This window comes from Thalassophryne amazonica, chromosome 13 (assembly GCF_902500255.1).
Source record: "Thalassophryne amazonica chromosome 13, fThaAma1.1, whole genome shotgun sequence".
Classification (NCBI taxonomy): Eukaryota; Metazoa; Chordata; class Actinopteri; order Batrachoidiformes; family Batrachoididae; genus Thalassophryne; species Thalassophryne amazonica.
Genome location: NC_047115.1, coordinates 77,791,811 through 77,813,228, shown reverse-complemented (window position 1 = coordinate 77,813,228; position 21,418 = coordinate 77,791,811). Strand labels below are relative to the sequence as shown.

At 42.6% G+C, this 21,418-nt stretch overlaps 1 protein-coding gene across 1 annotated transcript in view; it reads right to left on the bottom strand.

Annotated features, from left to right (window-relative positions):
* Nucleotides 1-21,418, bottom strand: part of dntt (deoxynucleotidyltransferase, terminal) — a 471,498-nt gene that overhangs the window by 272,832 nt on the left and 177,248 nt on the right. The window contains exons 5-6 of the mRNA XM_034184986.1: nt 9,165-9,236; nt 8,832-8,955 (exon numbers count right to left, since the gene is read on the bottom strand). Coding sequence (XP_034040877.1) covers nt 8,832-8,955; nt 9,165-9,236 — 196 coding nt within the window. The remainder of the gene's footprint in view (nt 1-8,831; nt 8,956-9,164; nt 9,237-21,418) is intronic.

Below are 21,418 nucleotides of genomic sequence, written 5' to 3'. Positions count from 1 at the left end.
GGAGAAACAGTCCACCTCATCTGAATCTGAGTGGTGCTTTGTTATTGGATTTCTGTGCTGCTCATGGATTGTCATAACAAACATTTTGTTTGAGAACAAGGGTGTTCATAAGTACACATGGTACCAAGTACCCTAGATCAAAGGTCATTGGTCTTGGATTTGTTTGATCATACCTCCAACTATGTGTCTTGGACACTCAGGTGAAGAGAGGGGCAGAGCTGTCAACTGATCACCACGCGGTGATGAGTAGGGTCAGATGCTAACATGTGGTGAAGGTTTTCTGGGAATGTTTGTGGAAGAGTCTGCACAGATGGCACTGCAGCTCACACCTCAGAAGAAACATCTCTCAAATCCTGAGAAAGGCTGGGGACATGGAAGTGGAGTGGTCCATGTCCAAGGCAGCCTTTGTTGAGTCAGCTGCTTTGAGCTGTGATCAGATGGTGACAGTACTTGTCGTGTTAGAAACCTAAGAACCTGCTGGTGAACACCTGCGCAAAGCTATCAGGCTGAAGAAGGAGGTCTTTCATGTCTAATTGACAAAGAGGTCTCCAGAAACAGTAGACAGGTACCAGCAGGCTAGAAGGACTGCAGCCTCAGTGGGGCCTGAGGCAATAACCTGTGAGTGGAGGAGTTTTTGAGAGGTCAGGCAGAATGACTTGTGGTCAGCTTCACAGCAATCAATCAATCAATCAATTTTTTTTATATAGCGCCAAATCACAACAAACAGTTGCCCCAAGGCGCTTTATATTGTAAGGCAAGGCCATACAATAATTATGTAAAACCCCAACGGTCAAAACGACCCCCTGTGAGCAAGCACTTGGCTACAGTGGGAAGGAAAAACTCCCTTTTAACAGGAAGAAACCTCCAGCAGAACCAGGCTCAGGGAGGGGCAGTCTTCTGCTGGGACTGGTTGGGGCTGAGGGAGAGAACCAGGAAAAAGACATGCTGTGGAGGGGAGCAGAGATCGATCACTAATGATTAAATGCAGAGTGGTGCATACAGAGCAAAAAGAGAAAGAAACAGTGCATCATGGAACCCCCCAGCAGTCTACGTCTATAGCAGCATAACTAAGGGATGGTTCAGGGTCACCTGATCCAGCCCTAACTATAAGCTTTAGCAAAAAGGAAAGTTTTAAGCCTAATCTTAAAAAGTAGAGAGGGTGTCTGTCTCCCTGATCTGAATTGGGAGCTGGTTCCACAGGAGAGGAGCCTGAAAGCTGAAGGCTCTGCCTCCCATTCTACTCTTACAAACCCTAGGAACTACAAGTAAGCCTGCAGTCTGAGAGCGAAGCGCTCTATTGGGGTGATATGGTACTACGAGGTCCCTAAGATAAGATGGGACCTGATGAATTCAAAACCTTATAGTAAGAAGAAGAATTGTAAATTCTATTCTAGAATTACAGAAGCCATGAAGAGAGGCCATATGGTTGAGATATGCTCTCTCCTTCTAGTCCCCGTCAGTACTCTAGCTGCAGCATTTTGAATTAACTGAAGGCTTTTAGGGAACTTTTAGGACAACCTGATAATATGAATTAGCAATAGTCCAGCCTAGAGGAAATAAATGCATGAATTATTTTCAGCATCACTCTGAGACAAGACCTTTCTGATTTTAGAGATATTGCGTAAATGCAAAAAAAAGCAGTCCTACATATTTGTTTATATGTGCTTTGAATGACATATCCTGATCAAAAATGACTCCAAGATTCTCACAGTATTACTAGAGGTCAGGGTAATGCCATCCAGAGTAAGGATCTGGTTAGACACCATGTTCTAAGATTTGTGGGGCCAAGTACAATAACTTCAGTTTTATCTGAGTTTAAAAGCAGGAAATTAGAGGTCATCCATGTCTTTATGTCTGTAAGACAATCCTGCAGTTTAGCTAATTGGTGTGTGTCCTCTGGCTTCATGGATAGATAAAGCTGGGTATCATCTGCGTAATAATGAAAATTTAAGCAATACCGTCTAATAATACTGCCTAAGGGAAGCATGTATAAAGTGAATAAAATTGGTCCTAGCACAGAACCTTGTGGAACTCCATAATTAACTTTAGTCTGTGAAGAAGATTCCCCATTTACATGAACAAATTGTAATCTATTAGACAAATATGATTCAAACCACCGCAGCGCAGTGCCTTTAATACCTATGGCATGCTCTAATCTCTGTAATAAAATTTATGGTCAACAGTATCAAAGCAGCACTGAGGTCTAACAGAACAAGCACAGAGATGAGTCCACTGTCCGAGGCCATAAGAAGATCATTTGTAACCTTCACTAATGCGTTTCTGTACTATGATGAATTCTAAAACCTGACTGAAACTCTTCAAATAGACCATTCCTCTGCAGATGATCAGTTAGCTGTTTACAACTACCCTTTCAAGAATTTTTGAGAGAAAAGGAAGGTTGGAGATTGGCCTATAATTAGCTAAGATAGCTGGGTCAAGTGATGGCTTTTTAAGTAATGGTTTAATTACTGCCACCTTAAAAGCCTGTGGTACATAGCCAACTAACAAAGATAGATTGATCATATTTAAGATCGAAGCATTAAATAATGGTAGGGCTTCCTTGAGCAGCCTGGTAGGAATGGGGTCTAATAACATGTTGATGGTTTGGATGAAGTAACTAATGAAATAACTCAGACAGAACAATCGGAGAGAAAGAGTCTAACCAAATACCGGCATCACTGAAAGCAGCCAAAGATAACGATACGTCTTTGGGATGGTTATGAGTAATTTTTTTCTCTAATAGTTAAAATTTTGTTAGCAAAGAAAGTCATGAAGTCATTACTAGTTAAAGTTAATGGAATACTCAGCTCAATAGAGCTCTGACTCTTTGTCAGCCTGGCTACAGTGCTGAAAAGAAACCTGGGGTTGTTCTTATTTTCTTCAATTAGTGATGAGTAGAAAGATGTCCTAGCTTTACGGAGGGCTTTTTATAGAGCAACAGACTCTTTTTCCAGGCTAAGTGAAGATCTTCTAAATTAGTGAGACGCCATTTCCTCTCCAACTTACGGGTTATCTGCTTTAAGCTACGAGTTTGTGAGTTATACCACGGAGTCAGACACTTCTGATTTAAAGCTCTCTTTTTCAGAGGAGCTACAGCATCCAAAGTTGTCTTCAATGAGGATGTAAAACTATTGATGAGATACTCTATCACCCTTACAGAGTTTAGGTAGCTACTCTGCACTGTGTTGGTATATGGCATTAGAGAACATAAAGAAGGAATCATATCCTTAACCTAGTTACAGCAGTTGTGGTAAACTATCAGGCGACTCAGGAAAGGGAGGCACTTCTTTGCCCAGGCTATGTTCAGCACAGGTAAGAGCTGCTAAACTGGACTAGAATACTGTCAGGTGGTGGAGGGTGGAAGGAACACTTTGAGTATCTCCTCAATGCTACTTAACCCTCTCGAGGGCATTTTTTGAACAGTTCACTCACCTTGCATAAATGTTTTATTATTGCTGTTAACAGCTCTCCCTGCATCCCACAATCAAGTTTTATGTCTCTTTTTTTCAGGACAACCTGTGCTTTCAGAATATATATGCTTTTGTTGTGTTTTATAAGTGCATTAAAGGGTTACAATTAAAAATAAGAAGAAAAAATTAAAGCTGAAATTATTTTCCACACACATTTATTCAAAACATACAGCAAACTATAATAAACAATTGTTTTGACACTTTATAAAAATAATTTGAGGCTTCTGTGAAGACTGTACAACAAAAAGGTTCAAACAATAAACACAAATGCACATTTTGAACAATATATACAAAATGGTCTATGTGTTTTGTTGTCCACTGATATGGTAAACAGTGCTTTACACAGAGAAAGCAACAGAGTTATCCAGTAACATTCACATGCAAACTAGTGGAGCAATCCTGATAGTTACACACTCTTTGTTTGAGCATGTGAGATGTCATCAGAGGCTCTCCGTCTGCTGCATCTGCTTTCACTGATCGCTGTGTGTAATGGTGCAGGGCACATTGGATGTACTCATTGGAGCACCCAGGGGGCTATTCAAATGGGCCAACTAGTAACATATCACTCCTGAAAACAACTTTGGCTTTTCATGTGAGGTAAATCTGCCCTACGATTGGATTTTGGAAAACCATGTGACGGTGAACCAATTCCAATTGGACACTCACATTGCACACGTCATCACACAGCTTCTAGAGTACAAAGATGGCCGATAAGAGTAAGTTTCTATCTCATATCATTAAAAAATTATTTCTAATGTAGTAAAGCTTGGTCTTAGCCGTCGTTTACAACGGCGTCAGCCCCAGAAGGTTAATATGCTCTCTGTTGAGGAGGCAAGGATGGAAGACTCAGGTGGATCTGGTGTCATTACTGTCATAGACGTAACTGAGGTAGTCAAAACGCTCCTTGGTGGCAAATCGCCGGGGTGGACATGATTGACCTTGAGATGCATAATTCTCTGGATGTCGTTGGGTTGTCATGGCTGACATGTTTCTGTGTAGGCTCTCAGTTGTCCAGGTGGTTTCCATAGTAGAGAAGCTTGAATCTTCGACTGGAGAGTCAGACAGAAGTCAGACTTCCAGAGCAAGAATTTTAGCTGAGGAAGCTTCTGCGATTTGAAGCGAAACGTCCTCGCGTCAAGCAACCCAGTCCAGTCGAGGATTCAAGCTTCTCTACTATGGCTGACATGCTTAGACAATGTTGCATGGTAGTTGGTGACAGTGCCTGTGGATTGGCAAACTGGGGTGGTGGTCCACATCTTTAAAGAAGGTGACTGGAGGGTGTGTTCCAGTTATAGAGGAACCACACTTCTCAGCCTACCTGGGAAAGTATATGCCAGGGTACTAGAGGAGACTAATGCCGCGTTCACACTGGGCATGACACGAGCGACAGCAGTGACAGGTTGCCATGTAATCCCTATGGAAGGAGGCGTTTTGGCGCCAAGCCACACAGCACGACGCGATGGACGCGAGATGTGTTGCGCTGCATGAGGCAAATGGTGTCACACCAGATACTGACTGGTATCCCCCCCCAGTAAAACAAAACTGCACCTTTCAGAGTGGCCTTTTATTGTGGGCAGTGTAAGGCACACCTGTGCACTAATCATGGTGTCTAATCAGCATCTTGATATGGCACACCTGTGAGGTGGGATGGATTATCTCAGCAAAGGAGAAGTGCTCAGTATCACAGATTTAGACTGGTTTGTGAACAATATTTGAGGGAAATGGTGGTATTGGTATGTGGAAAAAGTTTTAGATCTTTAAGTTCATCTCATACAAAATGGGAGCAAAACCAAAAGTGTTGCGTTTATATTTTTGGGTTGAGTGTAAATAAATGAAATAAGTATAAAAAATTACTTCATTATCATCTGTAGCCACAACATAGCACCATCTATATGCATTGACAAAGAACAGAAGGTGGCAATAATGCACCACTAAGCAGGATGCAAACCACCATAAAGCAAGAAGAAGATCTGAAGTTCTTCAGAAAGCAAAACCCACACAAAGCAGCCGGACCTCACTTGTCTCCCCATCCATGTTGAAGAACTGTGACTAACTGCCCCCAGAGTTCACAGACATCTTCAACATCTCCCTGGAGATATGTCAGGTGCCAGCATGCTTCAAAGCCTCCACCATCATTCCCATCCACAAAAAACAAAGAATTTCATTACTTAATATCTACAGACCCATTGCCCTGACCTCTGTGGTGATGAAAACCATCAAGCGCCTTGTCCTCACACACCTCAAGGCCATCTCTGACCCCAACTGCATCCCCTGTAGTTTGCCTACAGAGCCAACAGGTTGGTAGATGACCCAGTCAACACGGCCCTCCACCTCATCCTCCAGCATCTGGACTCTCCAGAAACCTATGGCAGGATTCTGTTTGCAGACTTCAGCTTTACTTTTAGTACGATTATCCCGGCCCTGATGCAGGACAAGCTCTCTCAGCTTAGCATGCCTGACTCCACCTGCAGGTGGATCACTGACTTCCAACAGAAGGCAGCATGTGAAGCTGGGGGGAGCATGTCTCCAACACACACTCCATCAGCCCCGGAACCCCCCAAGGCTGCGTTCTTTCCCTTCTTGTCCCAGTACGCCAACAGCTGCACCTCTAGCACCAGTCTGTAAATCTCCTGAAGCTCACGGATGATACACCCCCATCTGACTCATCTCTGATGGGGACGAGTCTGTCTACAGATGGGAGATCATTCACCTGGTGCTCTGTGCAAAAAGAACAAGCTGGAGCTCAGTGCTATCAAGACAGTGGAGATGGCTGTTGACTTCAGGAAAAACCCAGTCCCGTCCAACCCCATCACCCTGTGTGACTCCCCAGTTGTCAGTGTAGAGTCCTTCTGCTACCTGGGGATCACCATCACCCAGGACCTCAAGTGGGAGCTGAATATCAGCTCTCTCACCAAGAGAGCACAAGAGAGGATGTACTTTCTGCGGCAGCTAAAGAAGTTCAACCTGCCAAAAACAATGATGGTGAACTTCTATACTGCCATCATTGAGTCCATCATCTCCTCCTTCATCACCTTCTGGTATGCTGCTGCCACTGCTAAGGACAGGAGCAGACTGCAGCGCATCATCCACACAGCAGAGAAGGTTATTGATTGCAGTCTGCCATCCTTTCAGGACCTGTACACCTCCAGGGGCCTGAGGTGAGCAAGGAAGATTGTGGCCTATCTCTCTCACCCAGTTCACAAACATTTTGTTACCCTCCTCTCTAGCAGACAGTTGAGGTCCATGAGGACTTAAACCTCAAGACACAAATACAGCTTTTTTCTGTCCGCAGCTAGAGACCCTCATTAACCCTGCCTCCCCCACTCCCACAAAGTACAGACTGATCATCCCTGTACTGTTCATCTGCATGCCTGCACAGCCCCATTCCACTATATCTATTTGACAGTAAACTTAGCTTTGCCCATTTGTCCATTTGTCTATTTGTCTCCTTTACTTCTTACAGAAGTATTTTTTTTTCCTTTTCTTCTTTCATTCACCTCGATGTGAGGGTGCTGCCTTACAAGGTACTCACTACACACCGAGAGCAACTAGGGGATTAAGGACCTTGCCCAAGGCCCTTTGTGATTTTCCAGTCAGGCTGGGATTTGAACCGAGGATCCTCTGGTCTCAAGCCCAATGCTTAACCACTAGACCATCACCTCTCCTATTGTTGTTTATGCATCTATTACTTCTTACAGAACTATTTTTGTTTATTGTTGGTTATGCGCCAGTGACACCAGATCAGATTCCTTGTATGAGAAAACTTACTTGGGATTAAATTTGATTCTGATTCTGAATGAGGAAAATGTGCTACATCTCAGAGAAGTAAAGTGAAACTAATGAATCATGCTCTCAAGCTGAAAGACCACATTCTTAATTAAACAGAGAGAATAGGGCAGTGCAGTCCCGTTTGGGGGCGGGTGCTAAAGAGGTAAAATATGATGTATATGATGTAATTTCTCTACTTCCGGGGTACAAATCATGGCATTTTCAATGGGGTTTTGGGCAAATTACACACAAACAAAGTGAAAATGCAAAGAAAAAGTGACAATGCAGTGGGAAAGTGGACATGTGTTGTGGTTTGTTTATGATCTGAAGCACAAACTTGTTGAGGCAGTTTTGCAGGAGAGAGAACGGAGCTACTCTGGTTAGCTGTGTAGGCTAACAGCGACACGACGTCTCCCACCTCCTAGCCTTTTCTTCTCCACCGGGAACCAAAAAAAAAATACTGGTGGTGATTGCAGCTGAAAACAAAACCGTACACCATTTATCCGTGTGAAGTTATGCTGTATATTAAATATGCTATATTAAATGGAGGTCCCTTGTAAGTGGTCAAATCCCATGATATCACGGAGGGTTCAAACAAGACTATGGTCTCCTACACCCTTCATACTGCTCTCACTTGAGGACAGCTAGGCTAAGGTAAGCTTGTTTTTAAAATGTACTGTTATTTCAAAAAGTTAAGTGGTGACCTAAAGCCGTTTACTGTTGAGTTCTTTGTCACTAAGATAATAACATTAATTGACCCATTAGCTTGTGCTTGCTAATGTGGTGGTTGCATTACAGATAATGTACCTAATGTTACTTACGTAGAATGCACCATAATTCCTAAATGGTTAGTCTTTTCAACTTTTTTTTTTTTACTTTGCCGAGTTGTGTGGCATAGGTTTTATGCCAGATGCCCTTCCTGACATAACTCAAGTTGTACATAAACAAACTTGTTCAGCTCCTGGTGTTCCGAAGTGGTCTCCCAGCCATCTACTAATCAGGACCTATTCTGCTTAACCTCGGAGATCTGATGGGGGAGGTGTGCACAGTGTGTCATGGTTGCCAATGTGATGTATAAAAAAAACTTTAATTACAGCTGGTAGTCTGCACTTCAAATGTAACTTGATTGTGCCATTTCAACTCCACAGTGGTGATGGTGTACAGAGCAATTACTTCATCTTACTCTCATGTGTCAATCAAACTATGATTACAGGTTTCGGTAGGGCCAAAGCAATTTCCAGATTTCAAACTGAGCACTAGATTTAGTCATTCTGGGAATGGCTGATCTACACAACAAAGGTACATCAATTCTCAAATGCTCATGAATAAACAATTCATTGACTTTTATTCAAATATCCCTGGAGCCATTTCCACTGTTGGTCATATTTCATGACACCACACTGAAAATGTATTACAGATACAGCCTAGTATCAGGAATCTGGTGTGGCGATAAAGAAACACAAAAAAGCCCCTAATGATAGCCCCCTCTCCAACACATTTAACTTTTTCCTTTTATTGGAGGAGGAGGGATCTCAAGTCTGTAATTTATGGCGTGCAAGTGGAGGCGCTCAGGTGTTTATGGCGTGCTCGTACCGCTTTGCTGCATCCGGCTTAGATGAATGCTCGGCTCCCCCAGCACGCCGCTGAATGAGCGTAGCCCTCTGCGGTACCACTTGTCAGCCGTCTTGGGTCCAACCCCAAACACACTTGTAAACAGCTGGCAGGAAACGAGGTAAGAACATAATCAAGAAGATGTGGCACGAAACGACGGCTCCTCTGACGAGCAGTTAGCGTTCAGAGGCTGTAAGAGGTGTGTGTCGATGAAATGCAACTTTCCACAGTGATGACTTCAAAGCACATTAAAATGAAGAGGGCAAAGCGAGGTCACAACAGTGGACCTGCTGGAGACGTTTTTCATCCACTGACCTTCAGCGTTTGATAGTGTTCATCAGAGAGCAGTTTCTCAACTTCAGACGAACGACCACATTGAAGAATCTCCTAGAAGACACAAAAGAAAGTGGTTATTCTGCAAAACACATGTCCGTGTGTTTTCTGCTCCATCAGCAATTAAGAAATAGCACTGAAATTGCTGCTCATTTGAAAACTGCTGCTTGAATTCTTATTTCCATTAGAGGAAATAATGACTTTGTTGTTGAACCTAGAATTAATACTAATTTTATGGCCATTGTAAAAACAACAAGGTGGCGTTTTCTCCAGATTCAATTGTTTTTTGTTTTTTTGTTTTGTTTTCTGCAGCAACGTTGTCCCGGTTTAATTGAACTGGCTGCTGCTCTCAGCAGACCACAGCTCATTTGCTGGTCATATTTTAACTGACGCATGATGCATAAAATCATGCAGCAAGATGCTAAGCGACCTAAACAACAGCACAAGGAATGGGAACATCTCACAGGAGAAGCAAAATATGTTGCTCATGTCTTGTGTTACAGAATATATAAGTGATGAATAAGTTCATCTTGCAAATTCATAAAGCAGATAAAAAGATCAACGCTATAAAACTGTTGTATCCAACACAGGTGTTTGAAAGTGGTTAAAACTTCACCCATAAAAACCAAATGGTCCTGAAGAGAAACAGAGAACAGTAATGATGGTGGAAGCAGCGGCACAGTGCTGTCATGAGTTGCGCCTGATGTTTGAACCGTCCTTGAACTGACCCTGTCAGTCCAACTCACTCTACCTGCTCAGTCCTCCTGGGAGTGATGACAAACTTCTGCTTTAAAGAAATGAATCTTTACAACCCCTTCCCAGTGAGTCCAACATGTGGTCAGTGGCCCTCTGGTGGGCCTTGAAAGTACATGAAAAAAAGTATTCAGTTTTGTAATGAAATTTAAAATTATCTGAAAAATAGATGATTATTGTAATAATGTAAAACAATCAATCAACTCAATCAATCAACTTTTTTCTTATATAGCGCCAAATCACAACAAACAGTTGCCCCAAGGCGCTCCATATTGTAAGGCAAGGCCATACAATAATTATGAAAAACCCCAACGGTCAAAACGACCCCCTATGAGCAAGCACCTGGCAACAGTGGGAAGGAAAAACTCCCTTTTAACAGGAAGAAACCTCCAGCAGAACCAGGCTCAGGGAGGGGCAGTCTTCTGCTGAGACTGGTTGGGGCTGAGGGAAAAAACCAGGAAAAAGACATGCCGTGAAGGGGGGCAGAGATCGATCACTAATGATTAAATGCAGAGTGATGCATACGGAGCAAAAAGAGAAAGAAACAGTGCATCATGGGAACCCCCCCACAATCTACGTCTAAAGCAGCATAACCAAGGGATGGTCCAGGGTCACCCGATCCAGCCCTAACCATAAGCCTTAGCGAAAAGGAAAGTTTTAAGCCTAATCTTAAAAGTAGAGAGGGTATCTGTCTCCCTGATCTGAATTGGGAGCTGGTTCCACAGGAGAGGAGCCTGAAAGCTGAAGGCTCTGCCTCCCATTCTACTCTTACAAACCCTAGGAACTACAAGTAAGCCCGCAGTCTGAGAGCGAAGCGCTCTAATGGGGTAATATGGTACTACGAGGTCCCTAAGATAAGATGGGACCTGATTATTCAAAACCTTATAAGTAAGAAGAAGAATTTTAAATTCTATTCTAGAATTAACAGGAAGCCAATGAAGAGAGGCCAACACGGGTGAGATATGCTCTCTCCTGCTAGTCCCCGTCAGTACTCTAGCTGCAGCATTCTGAACCAACTGAAGGCTTTTTAGGGAACTTTTAGGACAACCTGATAATAATGAATTACAATAGTCCAGCCTAGAGGAAATAAATGCATGAATTAGTTTTTCAGCATCACTCTGAGACAAGACCTTTCTGATTTTAGAGATATTGCGTAAATGCAAAAAGGCAGTCCTACATATTTGTTTAATATGCGCTTTGAATGACATACCCTGATCAAAAATGACTCCAAGATTTCTCACAGTATTACTAGAGATCAGGGAAATGCCATCCAGAGTAACGATCTGGTTAGACACCATGCTTCTAAGATTTGTGGGGCCAAGTACAATAACTTCAGTTTTATCTGAGTTTAAAAGCAGGAAATTAGAGGTCATCCATGTCTTTATGTCTGTAAGACAATCCTGCAGTTTAGCTAATTGGTGTGTATCCTCTGGCTTCATGGATAGATAAAGCTGGGTATCATCTGCGTAACAATGAAAATTTAAGCAATACCGTCTAATAATACTGCCTAAGGGAAGCATGTATAAAGTGAATAAAATTGGTCCTAGCACAGAACCTTGTGGAACTCCATAATTAACTTTAGTCTGTGAAGAAGATTCCCCATTTACATGAACAAACTGTAATCTATTAGACAAATATGATTCAAACCACCGCAGCGCAGTGCCTTTAATACCTATGACAAGCTCTAATCTCTGTAATAAAATTTTATGGTCAACAGTATCAAAAGCAGCACTGAGGTCCAACAGAACAAGCACAGAGATAAGTCCACTGTCCGAAGCCATAAGAAGATCATTTGTAACCTTCACTAATGCTGTTTCTGTACTATGATGAATTCTAAAACCTGACTGAAACTCTTCAAATAGACCATTCCTCTGCAGATGATCAGTTAGCTGTTTTACAACTACCCTCTCAAGAATCTTTGAGAGAAAAGGAAGGTTGGAAATTGGCCTATAATTAGCTAAGATAGCTGGGTCAAGTGATGGCTGTTTAAGTAATGGTTTAATTACTGCCACCTTAAAGGCCTGTGGTACATAACCAACTAACAAAGATAGATTGATCATATTTAAGATTGAAGCATTAAATAATGGTAGGACTTCCTTGAGCAGCCTGGCAGGAATGGGGTCCAATAAACATGCCGATGGTTTGGACGAAGCAACCAATGAAAATAACTCAGACAGAACAACCGGAGAGAAAGAGTCTAACCAAATACCGGCATCACTGAAAGCAGCCAAAGATAACGATACATCTTTGGGATGGTTATGAGTAATTTTTTCTCTAATAGTCAAAATTTTGTTAGCAAAGAAAGTCATGAAGTCATTACTAGTTAAAGTTAATGGAATACTCAGCTCAATAGAGCTCTGACTCTTTGTCAGCCTAGCTACAGTGCTGAAAAGAAACCTGAGGTTATTCTTATTTTCTTCAATTAGTGATGAGTAGAAAGATGTCCTAGCTTTACGGAGGGCTTTTTTATAGAGCAACAAACTCTTTTTCCAGGCTAAGTGAAGATCTTCTAAGTTAGTGAGACGACATTTCCTCTCCAACTTGCGGGTTATCTGCTTTAAGATCAATCAATAAAGTTAAAAATTCTTCCAGGATTTAAATTGGTATTTTTACAGTTGTTATTCCATTCTTAAGTCTTTAACAGTAGATCATTTAAATTCTGTCAGTTGCAAGGTGATGACCTCCATGGATAGGGTGCATCCAGAAAGTATTCACAGCACTTCTTGGTTCCCACATTTTGTTATGGTATAGCCTCATTCCAGAATGGATGAAATTCATTTTTTTTCCTCAAAATTGTACACACAATATCCCATAATGACAATGCAAAAAAAGTTGTTTTTTTCTTTTGTTTTAGATTTTTACAAATTTACTAAAAATAATAAAAAAAAAATACAAAGAAATCTCATGTACATAAGGATTCACAGCCTCAAAATTGAGCTAAGATCCTTGAGATGTTTGTACAGCTTAATCGGGGTCCACCTGGAGTAAATTCAGTTGATTGCACATGATTTGGAAAGACACACACCTGTCCACATATAAGGCAACACAGTTGACAGTCCATGTCAGAGCACAAACAAAGCATGAATTCAAAGGAATTGTTTGTAGACCTCAGAGACAGGATTGTCTGGAGGCACAAATCTGGGGAAGGGTACAGAAACATTTCTGCTGCTTTGAACAGTGGTTTTCATCATTCATAAATGGAAGAAGTTCACATCCACTGGGACTCTTCCTAGAGCTGGCCACCATCTAAACTGAGCCACCAGGGGAGAAGGGCCTTAGTCAGGGAGGTGGCCAATAACCCGATGGTCACTCTATCAGAGCTCCAGTATTCTTCTGAGGAGAGAGGAGAACCTTCCAGAGGGACAACCACCTCTGCAGCAATCCAACAAGAGGACTCTTGAAGGGCTTTCAGACCATAAGAAACAAAATCGTCTGGTCTGATGAGACAAAGACTGAAGTACTTGGTGTGAATGCCAGGCGTTATGTTCGGAGGAAACCAGGCACCATCACCAATTAGACCTGTATGGTAGAGTGGTCAGACAGAAGCCAGTCCTTAGTAAAAGGCACATGGCAGTCTGCCTGGAGCTTGGAGGAAACCAGGCACCATCCCTACACTGAAGCATGGTGGTGGCAGCATAATGCTGTGGGGATGTTTTTAGTGGGATGAGATGGGAGACTAGTCAGCCCTAAGCACACAGCCCTAACCCTAAGCACACAGCCAAGATATCCAAGGAAGGAGTGGCTTCAGGACAACAGTGTGAATGTCCTTGAATGGCCCAGCCAGAACCTAGACATGATTCTGATTGAGCATCTCTGTAGAGGTCTGAAAATGGCTGTGCACTAACGTTCCCCATCCAACCTGATGTAGCTTGAGAGGTGCTACAAAGAGGAATGGACAAAAGTGCCCAAAAATAGGTGCACCAAGCTAGTGGCATCATATTCAAGAAGACTTGAGGCTGCAATTGCTGCCAAAGGTGTATCAACAAAGTTTTGAGCAAAGGGTGTGAATACTTATGTACATATACATGTGATTTCTTCATTTTCTATTTTAAATAAATTTGCAATTATTTCAAAAAACATTTTTCATTTTGTCGTTATGGGGCATTGTGAGTAGAATTCCGGCCTTATGAGTCTGGATGCACTGTAAGCTTGTTTGGGCAGTACAACCCACACCCTGTCACAGATTCACCTGTTTTCCCTTCCTTGCATTACTTTTGGTAGGTACTGAGCACTATAGATTGGGAACATCCCAAAAGAGCTGTAGTTTTAGAGGTGCTCTGGTCCACTTGTCTAGCCATCGCATTTTGGTCCTTTTCAAAGTCACTCTTAACGGGATTAAATACTTAAAATGAATTTAATATTCATTCATATTCTGTACCTACTTATTCCAGTTTCAGGTTTGTTGGAGCCTATCCCAGCACCCACTGAGTAGAGATAGAGTACACCCTGGACAGGCTGCAAGTCTATCACAGGACCTCTTATGGACAAACAAATATAATCACAACTGAAATTTGCCAATTCACCAAACCTGTATTGCCTTTGGATGTGGGAGGAAGCCAGAGCAGCCAGAGAGAACCCACGCAAACACGGGAAGAACATACAAATTCTACACAGAAAGGACCATTTGGGAAATGATCCCAGGACCTTAACACACATTAAATTACTTTTGCAGAAGAGAGCAATACTGTTTATTTATTTATTTGATTATTAAAGTCTCTAACCACCTTGGCCTTAGATTTTTTTTCCAATTCCCTGTGGTTACAAAATTATAAGTGTTTTTACTTGGTGGGAGGAGTTTATTAATAGCCTAAACATACTAAACACACTGCACTGATGTACTAATTCCAACAGCATGCTTAAAAATGTTTCTTTCACCAGACCTGGGTAAGCATATATACGAGGTCTGTTAGAAAAGTATCCGACCTTTTATTTTTTTCAAAAACCTGATGGATTTGAATCACGTGTGCTTGCATGAGCAAACCTTGAACCTTTGTGTGCATGCGTGAACTTTTTCACGCCTGTCGATTGCATCATTTCCTGGTAAGCAGCCTTTGTGTGGGACGTGTGCGGTGCGCTCGGCGGATTTTCATTTCAAGGAGAAAAACGAAACGACTGGAACAGTACCGCATCAAATTTTGCCAGAAACTGGGCGACAGCCAGGTGGAAACCATTTGGATGATTCAGACGGCTTTCAGTGACTTTTCAGTTGTGTGACTATCCGAGAAATTGTGGAAGAGGTGGGCATGTCACAACATGTCCTGTGAGACTTCAATCAATCAATCAATCAATTTTTTTATATAGCGCCAAATCACAACAAACAGTTGCCCCAAGGCGCTTTATATTGTAAGGCAAGGCCATACAATAATTATGTAAAACCCCAACGGTCAAAACGACCACCTGTGAGCAAGCACTTGGCTACAGTGGGAAGGAAAAACTCCCTTTTAACAGGAAGAAACCTCCAGCAGAACCAGGCTCAGGGAGGGGCAGTCTTCTGCTGGGACTGGTTGGGGCTGAGGGAGAGAACCAGGAAAAAGACATGCTGTGGAGGGGAGCAGAGATCGATCACTAATGATTAAATGCAGAGTGGTGCATACAGAGCAAAAAGAGAAAGAAACAGTGCATCATGGGAACCCCCCAGCAGTCTACGTCTATAGCAGCATAACTAAGGGATGGTTCAGGGTCACCTGATCCAGCCCTAACTATAAGCTTTAGCAAAAAGGAAAGTTTTAAGCCTAATCTTAAAAGTAGAGAGGGTGTCTGTCTCCCTGATCTGAATTGGGAGCTGGTTCCACAGGAGAGGAGCCTGAAAGCTGAAGGCTCTGCCTCCCATTCTACTCTTACAAACCCTAGGAACTACAAGTAAGCCTGCAGTCTGAGAGCGAAGCGCTCTATTGGAGTGATATGGTACTACGAGGTCCCTAAGATAAGATGGGACCTGATTATTCAAAACCTTATAAGTAAGAAGAAGAATTTTAAATTCTATTCTAGAATTAACAGGAAGCCAATGAAGAGAGGCCAATATGGGTGAGATATGCTCTCTCCTTCTAGTCCCCGTCAGTACTCTAGCTGCAGCATTTTGAATTAACTGAAGGCTTTTTAGGGAACTTTTAGGACAACCTGATAATAATGAATTACAATAGTCCAGCCTAGAGGAAATAAATGCATGAATTAGTTTTTCAGCATCACTCTGAGACAAGACCTTTCTGATTTTAGAGATATTGCGTAAATGCAAAAAAGCAGTCCTACATATTTGTTTAATATGCGCTTTGAATGACATATCCTGATCAAAAATGACTCCAAGATTTCTCACAGTATTACTAGAGGTCAGGGTAATGCCATCCAGAGTAAGGATCTGGTTAGACACCATGTTTCTAAGATTTGTGGGGCCAAGTACAATAACTTCAGTTTTATCTGAGTTTAAAAGCAGGAAATTAGAGGTCATCCATGTCTTTATGTCTGTAAGACAATCCTGCAGTTTAGCTAATTGGTGTGTGTCCTCTGGCTTCATGGATAGATAAAGCTGGGTATCATCTGCGTAATAATGAAAATTTAAGCAATACCGTCTAATAGTACTGCCTAAGGGAAGCATGTATAAAGTGAATAAAATTGGTCCTAGCACAGAACCTTGTGGAACTCCATAATTAACTTTAGTCTGTGAAGAAGATTCCCCATTTACATGAACAAATTGTAATCTATTAGACAAATATGATTCAAACCACCGCAGCGCAGTGCCTTTAATACCTATGGCATGCTCTAATCTCTGTAATAAAATTTTATGGTCAACAGTATCAAAAGCAGCACTGAGGCGCTTCAACACAAAGGCGCTTTTGCTCCACCGTCGGCAGCTTCGTGCCAAAGCCATCGGTATGATTTTCACCGCCACTCTTTTCATGGCCAAATCTTCTGTCACAGTGGAATGTGCTGAAAAAGTGCTGATGTCCACCTCTTCTGCAATTTTTCAGATAGTCACACGACGGTCCCGCATCACCACAGCGTTCACTTTGGAAATGATCTGGTCATTTCAGCATGTTGCTGGCCGCCCGGAGCGTGGCTCGCTCTCCACCATTGTGCGGACGTCTTTAAACCGGTTGTACCGCTCCTTAATCTGTGTGATGCCCATAGGATCATCACCGAAAGCCGTCTGAATCTTCTGAATGGTTTCCACCTGGCTGTCGCCCAGTTTCTGGCTAAATCTGATGCCGCGCTGCTCCAGTCGTTCCGTCTTTTTCCTTGGAATGAAAAAACACCGAGCACACGACACACACCTCACACAAAGGCTGCTTACCAGAAAATGATGCAATCGACAGGCATGAAAAAGTTCACGCATGCGCACGAAGGTTCAAGGTTTGCTCATGCAAGCACACGTGATTCAAATCCATCAGGTTTTTGAAAAAAAAATAAAAAGGTCCAATACGTTTCTAATAGACCTCGTATATATGAAGCTGTATAACTGGTGACGTAAAATGCAAAAACAAAATCAACCATGAAGCATGGGGTGGAAACATTATTTTTGGGGGTGTGTTTCTGCAAAGGGGACAGGACAACTGCACCATATTGAAGGAAGGATGGATGGGGTCATGTATCGTGAGATTTTGGCAAACAACCTCCTTTCCTCAGTAAGAGCATTGAAGATGGGTGGTGGCTGGGTCTTCCAGCATGACAAAACATGAAAATTAAGAAGCATTTCAAGGTCCTGGAGTGGCCGAGCCAGTCTCCAGACCTGAACTCAACAGAAAATCTTTGGAGGGAGCTGAAACTCGAAACCTGAAAGATCTGGAGAACATCTGTATGGAGCAGTGGACCACAATACCTGCTGCAGTGTGCAAACTTGGTCAAGAACTACAGGAAACATCTGACCTCTGTAATTGCAAACAAAGGCTTCTGTACTAAATATTAAGGCCTGTTTTTCTATTGTATCAAATACTTATTTCATACAATAAAAATGCAAATTATTTAAAAATCATACAATGAATTTGTGATTTTTTTTTTTTAGATTCTGTCTCACAGTTGAAGTGTACCTACCATAAAAATTACAGACCTCTCCATTCTTTGTAGGTAGGAAAACTTGCAAAATTGACAGTGGATCAAATACTTATTTGCCTCACTGTATATCACCAAAGTAGGAGCCGTGTCTGCATTCTCAGCATTACATCAAACCTATTTCAGGTGGGAGTTGGACTCCACTAGGTCTGGCCCTTGTCACCAATCCTGTTTGTGATGTTCATGGACTAGATGTCAAGGTGCAATCAGGGACTGGATCATGTCCACTTTGGTGACATCAGAGTTGTATCTCTGGTTTTGCAGATGATGTGGTTCTGTTGTCTTCGTCAGGCAGTAACCTCTGATGTATACTGAGCAGGTTTGAGGCTCAGAATGAAGTGACTGGGATGAGAATCAGCACTTCCAAATCTGAGACCATGGTCCTCTGTTTGAAAATGGTGGACTGTGGCCTCTGGGTCAGGGGAGAGTTACTGCCCCAGGTGGAGCAGTTTAAGTATCTTGAAGGCTTGTTCACGGGTGGGAGTAAATTGGAGAGTGAAATTGATAAATGGATTGGGGCGACGTCTGAAATTTTACAGATGTTGTACCAAACCATTGTGGTAAGAAGTAGGTGAGCCGAGAGGCGGGGCTCTCAAATTGCCAGTCAGTTTTCAATCCTATCCTCACCTATGGTCATGAGCTGTGGGCAATGACTGAAAGAATGAGATCATGGATACAAATGGCAGAAATGAGATTCCTCTGTGGGGTATCTGGGCTTACACTCCTGGACAGTGTGAAAAGCTCGACTATCCAGAAGGGACTCCGAGTAGAGCCGCTACTTCTTCGCATCAAAAGAAGCCAGTTGAAGTGGGTCGAGCATCTTGTGAAGATGCCTCCTGGTCGTCTCACGAAGGAGGTCTTCCAGGCACATCCAACCAGGAGGAGGCCCCAGGGAAGACCCAGGACATGCTGGAGAGATTGTATTGCCCAGCTGCTTTGGAAACGCCTTGGGATCCCCCGGGAAGAGTTACACAGACTTGGTCTAGGATACAGAAGTGTGAGATGAGCTGCTTGCACTGCTGCCACCATGACCTCTACCCAGATAAGCAGCTGAAAATGAATGAATATATGTACACTGAGGGAAGCCAGATGTTGATAGAATCCAGCTCGCTTGGGGATCATGGCATCATATTTTCTCACTATGTTTATGTGCAGACAATGTCTTCTAAGTGTGCAGCCAGTCAGTGCGGCTGCAATGGTGCAGACATCAAACACTGTGCCGCCTTCTCGCCAAAAGAATCTGCTAGATACAGGTTAAAGCTCTCGATTTGATGTCAGTGCAAACCTTTGAGCATGCACAAAACCTTTTGATGGATTCAGTGGGCATCGGCTGACAAGGAACTTATTTTATTGATGGGAAAAGGATGTTTGTAGGGCAAAAACTAACATAAACATATGGTGTGACAAGGGCTTATCAAACTGAAAGGGAAGAACGTATTCACCTGTCTTCAGTTCACTCACTGAATTTTACAGGGACCATGTCTTGCCTTTTCCAAAGTCTAAGACTATAAAACAGGCTGCTGAAAGTCATTAATATCCCTTTCATGTTCCATTTTACTTCAGTATTTCAGTGTAAGGACACGTGTGGACAACACACAAACATGTGCAGTGCATGGAGACAGGAGGTATCACAGAGCCAGTGAACCTGACACACACGCTGTGAGCAGAGTGCCGTGTGAGCCTTCACTGCTCAGCGATGCGTCCACCCGTCCACTTCTGCTTTTCAGCCCTCAAGCAAAGGCCAACCTCAAACACATGGATATTGCACACTTGTGCACATGCACACAAACACCCTGTGACTCCTCATGCATCTGCTTCAGCGCTCGTGTTCTCTCATGTCAGTGTTTTTTTCTCTTTCCTCCTCACTTCAGATGTTTAGTCAGCAGCAGGCGGTTCAGCAGCTGCTGACTGAGTGACACTCTGATGTGCACAGGCTTGTCGAGCATTTTGTTTTTACTCTGTTTGGTTTCGCTTTGTTTTTTGTGTCATGTCTTTTTCTTGTTTTGAGCCCTGATCTGCTCAAAGGGACAGCCTAGTGAGGGAAAAAAAAAACAGACACTGTAGATTTATGTCAGAATCCTGTAAAAACAGAAGTAAAAGGTCCTTGTCAAGCATCCTAATTTATATTACTGCTTAATGGATCTGCCTGAGTGCTGACAAATGTGACGGATTGTGAGAGCTGCTTTGAGACCTTTGGTGTGTGCCTTTGGTTCCATGTGTCAAAGAGGTGGGCTGCAGAGCTCGCTTTGTTCAGCAGGGACTGTGCATTCATCCCAAACAAACACATCTCCACACTTTGTTTGACAACCTGCTCTGATTTGTACCCAAAGCGCAGCTACGGAGGATGACTGCCAACTTATTTTAAACACAAGGTAAAGTTGGCATTATGTCCTTTTTCTCTGTGTGCTCAACTACTCCAAAACAATCCTGGTGCCTTTTCAAAAGTGTGACTTCAGGTTTTACTGTCACCTCCAGAAGGCCCATTTAGGTCAACTGTGACAGACTGAAACAAGCCAGACAATATTTAGGGAAGTGAAAACTTGATGCTTCCTCATAATCAGAGCAAAAATGGCCCCATCTTTATTCACACGCGTGGTCATGTAGGGTGCATGGGTGTTTTCAAATCCAGGTGTTGGGTTTTGTTCCTTTTTAGTTTTATTTTCCCAGTGAGGTTTCATCTCTATCCTTTTTTACTTGTGTCATTCCTTGTGTTAGTGTTTGTTTCAGCTCTCTGGTTGTGTTGTTTTTTCCACGGGGTGTTTGAACAGGTGTGCTGTGTCTTTTTAGTTTAACATTCAGTTTTGTGCACTGTGACACTTTTATGTTATTCTTGTTTGTGTCTCTTCCCTCTATACTTTTGTTTCTCCTCACCTCCTCTCAGCAGTTTCTGGTCTTTGTGGTTATCTGACGTCATCATTTTCTCACGTGTCTCTACTTCCAGGTTTAGTCCTTCACTCCTCCATGTGCCAGCATTTCGCCACTGATTGATAAATATCCTTAAAAGCATTTCTTTTTCACATCCTGTCTGATGGTCACCGTTCTATGTGGCATTCTCACCATGCTCCTAGAGCTCCTAGAGGTCCTACTTCCAGTGTCCTTTGTTTTGTCCTGCCTGAACATCATTAGTGCCTCAGCTATGTCTGTCTTTGGATCTCTGCTAAGTATTTTTATTATCATCTGTGGATACTGCTGTGCTGCGGATATTTCTGAGCCCCCTGTTGCTACTGACCATAGCTAAGTATCTTTTGACTTCTGTGCTTCTGCCTAATATCTGCAGGGACTGAGTTGAGATTTTTGGACTGCCTGTTGCTTTGACCTTTGCTAAGTGTCTCTGAGCTCTGAGTTTTTGCATAATGTCTATGAAGGTATTGCTGATACTTTTGGACTGCCTTTCACCAGTGAGTGTGCTAAGATATCAGATATGCTTACCTGTTAAGTCCTAG